This window comes from Carica papaya, chromosome 9 (genome assembly GCF_054855325.1).
Source record: "Carica papaya isolate Zhongbai chromosome 9, ASM5485532v1, whole genome shotgun sequence".
Taxonomy (NCBI): domain Eukaryota; kingdom Viridiplantae; phylum Streptophyta; class Magnoliopsida; order Brassicales; family Caricaceae; genus Carica; species Carica papaya.
Genome location: NC_142317.1, coordinates 16,808,174 through 16,820,993, shown reverse-complemented (window position 1 = coordinate 16,820,993; position 12,820 = coordinate 16,808,174). Strand labels below are relative to the sequence as shown.

General features: G+C 34.3%; 1 protein-coding gene across 11 annotated transcripts in view; it reads left to right on the top strand.

Moving 5' to 3' along the window:
• The window catches only part of ATM (Serine/Threonine-kinase ATM-like protein), a 124,881-nt gene extending 114,386 nt beyond the window's left edge, over positions 1-10,495 (top strand). For 4 of the 11 annotated variants that reach the window (XM_088211797.1, XM_088211796.1, XM_088211794.1 and 1 more), the window contains exons 65-79: positions 203-343; positions 480-536; positions 611-673; positions 856-950; positions 1,034-1,142; positions 2,992-3,081; positions 5,121-5,200; positions 5,295-5,373; positions 5,507-5,553; positions 5,644-5,743; positions 6,334-6,465; positions 6,579-6,713; positions 6,824-6,889; positions 7,323-7,466; positions 10,007-10,495. In XM_088211797.1, coding sequence (XP_088067923.1) covers positions 203-343; positions 480-536; positions 611-673; positions 856-950; positions 1,034-1,142; positions 2,992-3,081; positions 5,121-5,200; positions 5,295-5,373; positions 5,507-5,553; positions 5,644-5,743; positions 6,334-6,465; positions 6,579-6,713; positions 6,824-6,889; positions 7,323-7,466; positions 10,007-10,084 — 1,416 coding nt within the window. In that variant the 3' untranslated portion in view covers positions 10,085-10,495. Of the gene's footprint in view, positions 1-202; positions 344-479; positions 537-610; positions 674-855; positions 951-1,033; positions 1,143-2,991; positions 3,082-5,120; positions 5,201-5,294; positions 5,374-5,506; positions 5,554-5,643; positions 5,744-6,333; positions 6,466-6,578; positions 6,714-6,823; positions 6,890-7,322; positions 7,467-10,006 lie in introns of those variants that run through there. The other 7 variants (XM_088211798.1, XM_088211795.1, XM_088211793.1 and 4 more) reach the window with 5 other exon arrangements.
• Positions 10,496-12,820: the final 2,325 nt, after the last annotated feature.

The window sequence follows — 12,820 nt, the reverse complement described above, 5'->3', positions numbered from 1 at the left end:
TTTACGAATATGATATTTTCTGGGCATTTCTAATAATATCATTTTAACTTGAGTATCATGGCAAGACATATAAAAGAAGACCACAAGTTATTTCGGAATCATGATCTTACATTTCATATACTTGCCAATAAATCTTTGTTTTACATGTTCTTCTGTGAATCTTCATCATATTTCATGTGTTAATTTATATTTTTGGCAACAGCTTCTGGCTTTGGCAAATGGTGATCGCATCAAGGATAAACAGCGTAGCAGAAATTCATTTATAGTAGATATAGACAAAAAGCTTGCAGCAGAGAAACTCTTGGAGGAATTATTGGCATATCATGGACCTATTATTACACAAGTAACTTCCTGTGTTATTTGGTTTCATGTGTCAAACTTTCTAGAATCTAATCCTTGAATTAATTTTCTTACCCACATGTTTATTTAAAAAAAAAAAAATTTCACCCACATGTTTCCTTGTTTGTTACACCCATCAGACAAAACAGTTGGTGGAGATCTATATAAAGCTTGCAGAGCTTGAAACAAGGAGAGAGGTTTGTCAAATAGTTTCCATGTTCTGAGTTTGTGCTGCCATTGTCATCATTAGACTCAAACTGCACTCTGTCAGCAGGACACCAATAAAAGGATAACGCTACCGAGAGAAATTAGAAGTCTTCGAGAGCTAGAACTGGTAAGTTCATCATCTTAATTCATCTGTTGATTGTGTTCAGAAACAATGATGAACCATATGTCAGAGATGCAGTCTGAAAGACGATTGACTACGTTCTGGAGATTTATTTAATTAATTAACAGTCTTCAGACATTGGTTCTATTTCCTTGTTCTTTCTCTTATGCCACATGTTTCATCATTAGGTTCCCGTGATAACAGCTACCTTTCCAGTTGATCCTAGCTGTCAATATCATGAAGGCTCATTCCCATATTTCAAAGGATTATCAGATTCAGTTGTGTATGTCTTAGCCATATAAAACATTTAAATTAGCTTCAGAGTTATGTTTCTTAAGCATAACAGTAGAAGCTTTGAACATGCAGGATAATGAATGGTATAAATGCTCCAAAGGTGGTTGAATGCCTTGGTTCTGATGGTCACAAATATAAACAGCTAGCAAAATCTGGAAATGATGACCTAAGACAAGATGCTGTAAAGAATTCTGCTTTTTATCTTATCATCTTCATATTGAATAGTACAATTTTAATTGCTTGTCTATTGATTTTTTGCTTAATTAAGTACTTGCTGAAGTGAGAGTAAAAAGACACTGAATTTTAACTTAAGCCAAATATTTACGCAGATAAATTGCCTTCATTAAATATTAAAGCTTTAACAATACCGCCAACTGGCCCCGACCATTGGTGCATGACCAAGCATCAGATGATTACATGCTTGCTCAGCCACATCTGGTCACACGACCAGTAGCTGGTCAATCATGCAACCTGATTTTTATTTGGCCGGTCCAACAATATTCTAGGTCACAATCATATTTATTTTTATTTTATTTACTTACTTTTTTATTAATTTTATATTGCAAGTTATTCCACTATAAACCATAAATTGTTTGTATCATTATTATTTGAATTAAAGAAAACAATTTAGATTTTAATTTATTTATTCTTTGGTAATTTTACACATTTTCTCTAGCCCTTCCTAAATTTTCTGAAAGAAAATACAACAATCAATTTAGGGTAAGTTACGTGGAAGTACTTTCTACATTTTTAGTATCTTAAATTAGAACCTACATTTTAATTCCATCGTTATAAGACCTATACTTTTTGAAATGTAACCAGAATGATGCATCAGTGGCAAAGTTTGCAAATGCTTCACTCATGTGAAGAACAAGAAGAAGAATAAGTAATTTAATATTTATGACCACTTGTTATGTTATTTTTGTTTTGTTTAGAATGTTGTTATTGTTTTTTATTTTTTATTTAAGATAGTTATGTGGTCTAAGTCAACAAAACAGTTATAGGGAGTTGAATGTTGGATGTTGTCTCTGCAAATTGAGTGTTTGCATTTATCTCAATCGAACAACTGCTCTTATTCAGGAAAAACAGTTACGCAAGAGTAGCAGTTGATTGTTTTCTTTTTACTGCCTTATAACGCTATTCAATTGGAAGAATAAATTATTTATGCATTTTCAAATTAGGGTTAAGTAATTCTTTCTCAAGATTGTTAGGTTCCCCTTAACAAGCCTAAATCATTCTTACCCCAAATGTCATAGAGGAAGGAAATTGCAGAGGAATCCTACAACCTTCTTTTCTTATTTTCTGTTTTTTTTTTTTTTTTTTAGATTAGGTTTAAATACTTTTTCTCAAAAGATTGTTAGGTTCCCCCTTAACGAGCCTAAATTATTCTTACCCCAAATAAGTCATAAAGGAAGAAACCTGCAGTGGAATTCTACAATCCTCTTTTCTTATTTTCCGTTAACTAGGCCATAACAGATCCAGATCAAGGGACCATGTAAATTTGGTTCCAGAGCCAGGGGTTATGGGTGATCTATAATTCTTATTGGAGAGTTGTATGAGACCTCTTTTGGCTCCAGAGCCATTAACTAGACCTCTTTTCTTTTCTTCTTCTTTTCTTTCTCTGTTTAATAAGCAATCTGTTGTTGCTGTCAACATTATACGGTAAAAAATGCATTACCAGCATATTGAGGGTAACAAACCTCCCTAGATCAGATATTGGTTATTTATTGTCACCCATATCTTAAGCTTCCTCTACTTGCTGTGCAACCGTTATTATTGATTTTGGTGAACTTTACAATGAGGATAGCTACTATTTAGCTCGCTTAAATGATAGACATTTCTGCACTTTATATGGCTGTATTGAAGCAACTTATAATTTTATTGGAAACTATCTATGGTGTCTTTCTTGGTAGACATTCTGTTGGTTTGCCTTTCAAAAATGTTATGGAAATGGAAGTACTGTTTGTTCAAAGACATGTAAGACTCGTGAATGCATTAAGTACATTATTAATACAGTAAACGATTTGCAGGTCATGGAACAATTTTTTGGTCTAGTTAACACATTTTTGCAGAATCATCGGGATACGTGGAAAAGAAGATTAGCTGTTCGTACCTATAAGGTAACTTCTTCCTTAAGTCTAAAAATATTTCACTGCATTTTTTCTGAAAACCTTTCTTTATAAGAAAAACATTTAGTAGTAATTTGCAAGGTGCAAAGGAGGTTGTACCTGATACAGAAGCGCAGGTGTCATTTTTAAAAAAACAAAATTACATCCTGCAAGGGCTATGTATTAGAAACTCTGTAGAAGATCCACATATAGAAGCTCTTGAAGAATCAAGGGTAGAGTAGATTCCAACAAAAGTAAAAATAAATACCAACTTTACTGCTTATTGATAAATTTGATGATCTATGACTATCACAATGTGATAATTATGTTTACTAGAGAGTCTATAAAGGCAAAAGAATTGAAAGCAAGAGGGACACCACCAACCCACTGGTTTACAGGACTTAAGCCCCCACCCACCGATTTCCTTAGAAAAAAGTAATGTTACAATTGTGGTCCACGAGCTTGAATAATAAAAGACAAGTAAGATGGGACTGAGCTTCTCTGGTTACTGATTGGAAAGGATAAACTTTTGTATTTTGCAAATTCACATAACTCACAATAAAAATGGTGAAGACTTAGTCCTTTAAACAAAGAAGAAAACATGGTTTCTAAAATTCCAAAAGATGGGTGGCCAAGGGTAAAAGGATGAAGCCAAATAGTATTTGTATTGGTTAATAAGAAAAATAACAGGGATTATTTATTCTTAACTAAATTTGATTTGCCTGATTCTACCCTTGTTCGTTTAATTCTCTTTCCTGAATCCTGGTCCTAAAATATGTCATAAGAATGATAGATAAACACGTTACAATTTATATCATGAGTAAGTTTTTGTATGGATATGAGGTAGATGGATAATTTGGGACGTTGAAAATATTTTATACATTAAAGAGGGACTGATATGAATATCTCCAAGACCAACTAAAGTAATGAGGAACTGTCTACAACAATTATCTTTCAATTGTCTAAGCGGGGGTATAAGTGCTAAAATTTGTGATGGGTCACATACTATATGGTTCCTAAGTCAATATTCTGTAGTTTCTTAATAGGTCCATCTAAGACAATGATACTTAAGAAATATAAAAATTTACAGAGAGTACAAGAGAGCATGCACCACTAACTTCTTCAGTTATTCCAGAAGCCTCCTTAAACTCTATCTAGTTTATGATTTTTCTTGATTTTGCTTATCTATGGTGAAGTTGGCTTGGTCTTGATTTTTCTGTCGTCCTCACGGTGGCCCCATTCTCTCTTTGGTGTCTTACCATTGAGTTTCCAGTATTTCTCTTTAGTATGCTTTGATTTCTTGCAATAAGCACACTGGAGAGAATCCTTGCTTTCCTTTCTTAGGACTTTTACAAATATATCCCTGCATTGTCTGTATTGACAATATTTCTGTTTTTATCACTATTGCTAAACCTTCTAGGACTTCAGTTTGAAGTATAACCTAAAGGATAAAATTTAATGTGTATTATAGTTTGGGTGTATTAGTAACATTATAATGATTTTATCTTTAGGAATCTAAAACCTAATGTTTTATAAAATTAGAAATGTACATACTAATGACTTCTAATCCGGTAAATCATGCTTGTTCTAAGCACATTGAATTGAATATTCATTTTGTTTGAGAAAAAGTGCAAACAGGACAATAAGTCGTACGATAGATAGTCAGTTATGATCAATTAGCTGACATTTTCACCAACACACTTTCTTCAGCAAGGTTCAATCAATTGCAAGCTAATATTTGTGTGTTACGCCGCACATCTTGAGCGGGGATAAGAGGATAAAATTTAATGTATGTTATAGTTTGGGTGTATTACTAACATTATAAATGTTGTATTATTAGGAGTCTACATTGTAATGTTTTATAAAATTAGAACTCTACATACTAATAACTTATAACATTATAAATAACTCACTTCTGCTGTATATACAATCACTTATGAATATTAATTCATATTTGTTTACAATTTATTCCATATTTCAACTGCACAATATTTCTGCAGAAGTATATCTTATTTTCTAAAAGTTGAAATAAATTGTTATTAATGAAATAGGTTGTTCCTTTTACTCCAAGTGCTGGTGTTCTGGAATGGGTCGATGGCACTCTCCCGCTTGGAGAATACCTAATTGGAAGGTCAGTTAAATTATGATGAATAAAGCTTAAAAGCATTACCAGTATCTGGGAAGAGGGTTAAATGGCATTCTTGTATCATATCTTCAATTCTCAGCATGAGGAATGGAGGTGCCCACCGTCGCTATGGGACAGGAGACTGGCCATTTCCCAAATGTCGAGAGCACATGGAAAATGTAAGTAGGTTCACCTTTTGAAGACCATATCATCATCATCATAACCTTATAGATGCTGTTTCTTTCAGAAACGAGCAGTATCATCACCATTCTGCTTAGAAAGAGTCCTGATATGATATTCCATGTGTTGTAGGGAAAGGATAAGCGCAAAATTTTCCAGGAAGTTTGTGAGAACTTTAGGTTTGTAACTGTTATGGTATCAAAAAGACCTTGTTTCAGACAATTTTTGCAACTTATGTGCACTCTTAACAAAATTGAAACTTTGTACAGGCCTGTCATGCATCACTTCTTTTTAGAGAGGTTCTTACAACCAGCTGATTGGTTTGAGAAGAGACTTGCTTACACACGTAGCGTGGCAGCAAGTTCAATGGTAGTTCCCTCTTCCTGCTATGCTTTGATCATGATCTCTTATATATTGGAAATGAAGCATGGTTTCTTTCAATTTCTCTCACTCTAAACATCCATGTTTATTTCTTGGATGGCTGCCCAACCATTTTTTCTATATCATTCTATTGACTAAAACTTTGCATCTACCGCAACAGTTAGAAGAGATGCGAAACTGATTACTTGTTAAGCTTGATTTGCATGTCAGTTTGGGAAGACATTCTTTGAAAGTCAAGGGTTTATATAGTATAAATTTTAGTTGACAATCCTTTGAAAGTCAAGGGCTTAGATAGTATAAATTTTAGTTGACACTGCATCCTTCTGCATAGATGATCATGGCTTATGTTGGCTGCATCATTTTGCATAATATGAATATAAGTGATAATCAGGAAAGAGCATATAATATCTGTTGCTTCATGGATGACGGATTTTGTGGCAGCTCCATTGAATTGGATCATATCTCATGGGCCTGCTTCCCTGAGACTGTCACTGGAAAATGACCTTTCATAAAATATAATTGAAGAAAATGAGGCTCCTCTTGCAATTGTTGACATAATGTTTGGTTTCCAAAATTAGGTGGGTTATATTGTTGGTCTTGGAGATCGTCATGCCATGAATATCTTAATCGATCAAGCCACTGCAGAAGTTGTTCACATAGATCTTGGTGTGGCCTTCGAACAAGGCTTGATGTTGAAGACACCAGAGCGAGTTTGTTTGCTTGACTTTTGCTTATCCCATCTATATAGTATTGCTAGTTTTGCTTTACAAAACTATCAATAGGGTCCTCACAGCTCATGCTTTTTTCTGATTAATTTTTACAGGTTCCATTCAGACTGACAAGAGATATAATTGATGGCATGGGTGTGACTGGAGTTGATGGTGTCTTCAGAAGATGTTGTGAAGAAACTCTCTCTGTTATGCGGACAAATAAAGAAGCTCTTCTGACCATTGTTGAAGTAAGATTACTGGCTTTGCAAACAAAGAAATTTCTGGCTTAATAGGTTCGAGTAATAGGTAGAATTCCCAAATTTTTCAGTTTCTTGAATATAAATATTATTTCCTGCAGGTTTTTATCCATGATCCCCTTTATAAATGGGCTCTATCCCCTTTGAAGGCCTTGCAGCGGCAAAAGGTATTGCAAATTCTCAAGTTCTTCTTATTCAGACATAAAGCAGTTTTGATAAATACTTCTTTCTTTGAGATAGTGAGCAACTAATTAAACAAAGGTGTATTCTTGGAGGAATAAGTGCTTTTTTATTCTCTGACTACTATTATAACCAATTAGGTCTATTTCCTACTTTGTTTCTTAATTATAGTCATAATAGGGTACCTAAATACCTAAAAAGACTGGTAAGTTTCCATTCTTATTCAGCTTAGTCTTTCCATATTTTCTCATGATCATCTGCCAACACTGTGATTGTTCTTGTGTTCAATACCTGTAACTGTGGATCTTGTTTTATACCTGTAACTGTAGGCCTTTTTTTCTCTTTTTCTCTATGTCACACCACCTTCAACTTGATATATTATTTTCAGTTGTAGTTTTTCCTTGATTTGGTTCTTGATAGGATAGCAATGATGATCTGGAGACAAGCCTTGAAAGTTTACAAGAAGAAAGTGAGGGAAATAAGGATGCTGCACGTGCCTTGATGCGTGTCAAACAAAAACTAGACGGATATGAAGAAGGAGAAATGAGAAGTGTCCATGGCCAGGTATATTTCCAGTATTGTTGTCTCGCTACTCGTACATGGAGTATGAATGATTAATTATTATTTTTAACCTTAGTGGCTCAACTTTGTACTCTGAGTAACTTAAGGTAGTTGAACAGAGTAGGCTAAAATAGGAGCAAGTTATTCTCTTTATCCTATTTATCCTTTGGCATTTCTTGAGTTGAGTAAAAGATGTTTAGAATAAGAGTGTATTTATAGAATTATTTCAAAAAAAAAATAGTGTATATATAGAAGCAATGACTAGAATACTTGTAAATTAACACGGAAAATATCAATATAATTAAGTAATACTTTTAGAAAATGTTAAATTAAGACTGGGTGGTGCATGAAATTTTATGGAGATGGATAATTGCTTTCTTAATTGCATTGTATGGACTTCCAGATTTGTGTAGAAACAGTCAGTTGGGTAGTTAGTATATTAATTAGGGGCTATGGCTATAAAAGAGAAAGGAAGCATCTTGTTATGGCATGAAGGAATAAAATAAGAATTGTTTTTGCTCTTAACTCTCTCTTTTCCTTCTCTCTATTAAATGTATCTCTTTCTTATCTTCTTCTCTCTTTGATCCCTCTCTGATGTTCTGTCTCTCTCGGTTTTCTGTAATTCTATCTCTCTAATTACCACACATCACTAGTACCAGAGCCGACATCCAGGCAAGATGAGAATTTCTGAAAACACTCTTTCACAAGAAAAACAGAAAATGGAATGAGTGGCTAAACAATTTTAAGATTTGGGGGAAAAAAGGAATGAATCAAGAGATGGATGAAATGAAGCAAGAGTTGAGTGGAGTGAAGAACAAATTGGGTGAAATCAAGCATATCTTTATCAATCTCACACACAGTGGTCCTATGTGTGAGATAGATTTGGATAAGAATTCTATAGATCAAGATTGGGAGAATTCTGGTGCCAACTTAAGTGAAGAAAATGAAGATTCTGAAGAAAATCTGTCCAGATCAAGTGTATCATTGAAAAATATAGCAGCACTTGTAGAGGAAGTGGCTGCCACAAGCATGGCACCAACGATGATAAAGATGGTTGGGACTGTGCAAGAGGCTGTCAGTGCGAAAAGGGTGCTCAAAATGCATGTTGAATCAAACCTTAACTACTAAGATCTTAAATTGGAGAAGTTTTCTCCCACCAACAAGATTTTCAGACATGTTTACAGAAAAAATCTGACTACAAATCTTGGAAAGGCTCAAGAAATCCAGGATTGATGGAACCAAAAATTTTCTGTAGAACTTGGTCGGAATCCTTCTAAAGAGGTCTGGTTATATAACAGACTTTACCCAAATAAATCATCTTGCAACTATACAGATCTAGGTTCTAAGGGAGCATAACTAAAGAACAGATGGTTTGTTAGGATAACAGCTTCTACTTTGACTAATAAGATCGTTAGATTCATTGTCCACCTTGAAGACAATGTGACCTTTAGGAGGGAGTATTTATATGTAGGAAATAGTCAGAAAGTTAGTATGTTCTTGGCATCTCAGAATCAGAAGGAAGGTTTCATTCCAGTTTGATTTCCATGCCTGCAAGAAAGATATAAGATCAGGAAAGCCGAATCTTTAGAATATCTGTTTATGATTCAAAGCAAAGTGTTTGAACTGCACTTTTTCCTTCAATTTAATAAGGTTAGACAGAATCCATCATGAAGTTCTACCCATTTGGTAAGGTACTTCATTGTTAATGTGCTGAACAGATATCCCAAAAATGAGCTAAAAGCCATAGCAAGAGATATAGCGTTGCCTTCCGACTTAGTAAGCTCATAAACTGGCAAATCAATTCATTTGAAAGAGAAAGAGAAAGTCAGGTCTAGCTTATGGGATATAAATTAGGGGCTAGGGCTGTAAAGAGAGAGAAGCATCTTGTAGTGACATTAAGGAATAAATCAGAATTGTTTCTGCTATATCATTCTCTGATTCTTTCCTCCCTCTGTTAAATCTGTCTCTTTCAGATCTGATTCTTTTTTCCTCCCTCTGTTAAATCTCTCTTTGAAATCTGATTCTTCTTTCTGCGATCTATCTCTGTTGTTTTGCCACTCTCAATTCCTTAAATTCTCTCTCTCAAATTTCCACACATCACACCGACTTTGTGATTCTCTTTGGTAAACAAGGATTCATGACAGCACAGGTAGTAATTTAAGTAGACAATTATTAAGTAAAATAGTGAAACGCTTCGCACAAGTAAATCAAGAATTAGATAATATTACATGGAAACACTGGTAAATTCAATTGCTTTTGTGTTTTCCAGCAAGGTAAGAAGCAAACTACCTTGAATCTGGCTGCTGTTTTCTTTGCTATCAATTTCATATCTGGTTTTTGGTTCAGGATTTTCAATCTGGATATACCATATAATAGACGTAATAATTCTTACTGTGGAAAAGCATCAAATTGGCATTTTGAAATTTCTCTAGCTTGTTGATTCTTTTTGCATCACAAGGATTGATTTACAGATATAGTTGAATTGACAGTTGGAAGTCATCATTTGATATTCGGTTACTGACTTCGTTTTCTGCTATTTGTAGGTTCAGCAACTCATACAAGATGCAATTGATCCGGAGCGTTTATGTCAAATGTTTCCTGGATGGGGAGCTTGGATGTGATAAAACTCATTTTTGGAGCGATTGCACCCTATCTTCTTGTACATGCGGCTTTAACATTTTTTTCCCCAAAAAACAAAGGCTGCACATAAAGGATCTGGTTTGGTTGCTTGCAGTCAGAGAATGTGTTTCGGGTGCAGTTGGTGCGAGTATATAAGACACATATTTGTGAACTATATGTTGTACTGTTGATCTATATTGTAAAAAATGACTCCCCAGCATTTTAGGAGTATTTATCCACCTTTTGTGTGGTTACTGATCCTTGTCGGGATCGCTGACAAAAAGACTATTTAGTTTTAAAATCTTTCTTCTTCTTTTACAAATGCAAAGTGCAAACTTCGCTCATGGGCGGGCAAATATTATTCAAGAAGATTCTGTTCGTTATATACAACGTGAAAATATTTTTAAATTTCATTTCTTAATTTTATTTATCTTTAGGCATAAAAAACATATTAAGTAGTTAAAAACATAATATGATATTCAGAAAATAATGAAAATGAGGAAAAAGCTTTAAAGGAAAAAAGAAATTAACAATAATGTTTATTTTCCTTCACTTTTTTTAATGAAGTAAAAAAATTGAACTAAGAGAAAATGTGTGCACAGCCCATTGGGTTCCTTGGCAACAGAAGCAAAATCCCAAACACCTCTGAAGCTCTTTGAAGCAGCCCATTTTATTTATATTAACAGTTTCAATAAATATAGCATCTTATGTACTTCAAAAACAGTGCATGTACATAAAAAGTTAAAAACTAAAAACTAAAACATAGAATTGGATAGAGCCTAACGACGTTTAGTTTTAGAAACATCTCTTGGTTAAGATGAAAATATTGAGATTTCAGCTACACATGAACCCTTGGACTCATAAATGAAAGGATAAAATTATTTTTTTAAAGATGCTTTTTAAAAAGTATTTTTCATAAAATAGCTTTTTAATTCCCTCCGTCTTTTGTTTTTGGGACTTCTAAATATTCTGATTTTATACGTGCAAATTACGTCAATCAAAAAATTAATCTCAAAAATTCAATTAATATTTTTAAGTAATTCAACCTATAAATCAATACCGATGTAAATAAAAAAAAATAACTAAAAAATAAAAAGGCACATAATTTACATGAAAATCACTTCAGTGTAGAGAAAAAAATCACGAATTAAATTTTGAATCAAAACTACTATCAAAAAATCAAATACAGGATATTCTCAAATAATTCATACTTGATATCACCAATAATGGAGAAAATAATTAATACTTTCCTACACTAATTCAATTCTTCTTGAATGATCATACCAAGAATTTTAGAGAATAAATCTTCAAAATTATTTTAAAATCTACTTGTAATATTTGATTGTAATACCCATAATTAATTTTAAAATATTTAAAATTAATGTATAAAATATAATTTTTAAATTTAAAAATTTTTATTTAATGTAAAAATTAAGAAAAATACATAGATGATGAAATTGAAAATAATTTTGGAAAAAATAGGTGAAATTTTGGGTTCTGTGGGTGTTTTTGAAAGAAAAATCGAAAACTAAGGGCCAAAATGCAATTTAAGAAAAATGTGTCATGTAGGACTGCTTAGTTAGTAGTCCTGACGAACCAGAGCACGTCGCGTGACAAGGCACGCTGATGCAGTGTCACGCGGGAGGCCACACTGGCAATCCGTGTGCCCGCGATCGGACGTCCGGACTTGTTCCCGTTCGTGTAGACGATCTGGATCTGTTTCCTCCTCAGGCGCAATCGGACAGTCACGATTACATGCGATGAACAGATCGAATTCATTTCCTCTTTAAAGGCGATTGTATGGTCCATATCACATCATGATGAACGGTTCAGATTCATTTCCTATTTAAACGCGATAAAACTATCCAGATTAAGAGGAGACAGATATAAATACCTAACTACACACCAAACCCTAACCCTAGCCACCTATTCACCCCGTCCCCCCCCCCCCCCCCCGCGAGAAGAAAAATAAGTCGTCGGGAAGGGAGTCGATTGTCTCCCGCTGCCGCGCCGGAGCAACCTCCGACCGCCAAGAAGATAGAAATTCTCTCAGTCGCTTGAAATTTGATTTTGAACACCCTCATGGCCAAATCGGAGCGAAAAGACCTGCAGATGAGGCGAAAACCGCGGGTAAAACCTTGTAGCTGCTGCGGAAAAAATAAAAAACTGCTTCCGATGAGACCCTTCTCGATTCCCATTTTGAGTAATTTTCCTCCATTTTATTATCCACATGTTAACTGAAGAAAAACGCCCAACTACGAAGATGAGCTGGCGGAACCGCCACACTGAAAAACTCCATCACCGGCAAGCTTCTATTTTTTAACTTTTTTTGGCCAACCGAGGCCCCTTAATATGTTTTCTAAAAGGGATAAGTATAAAATCGGTCAAAATCAGCCTAAACTGGCCGAAAACGGCCAGCCCAAGGCAAACTGTCGTTTGCAGCGGCGATGCTGTCGTAAGAGCATGGTGGTGCCACTGTGCCGGAATTCTAAAATTGGCCAGAAATGATTTCTAACACCGATTTTGAATTTTTTTAGGATATTTCTAGGTACTTGAAGCGTGTTTTAATCTCCAAAAAAAATTAAAGAACTCGGGGACCGCTAGTAGGTGCAGCTGAAAGTTTAGCGTTTCAGACATCGATTCGAGTAAGAATCCCTCACCGTATTCTTTGTTATGGAATTGAAGTTTAATTATAAATAATGTGGTATTTTGTATAATTTAAAAAATCTCGATAATTA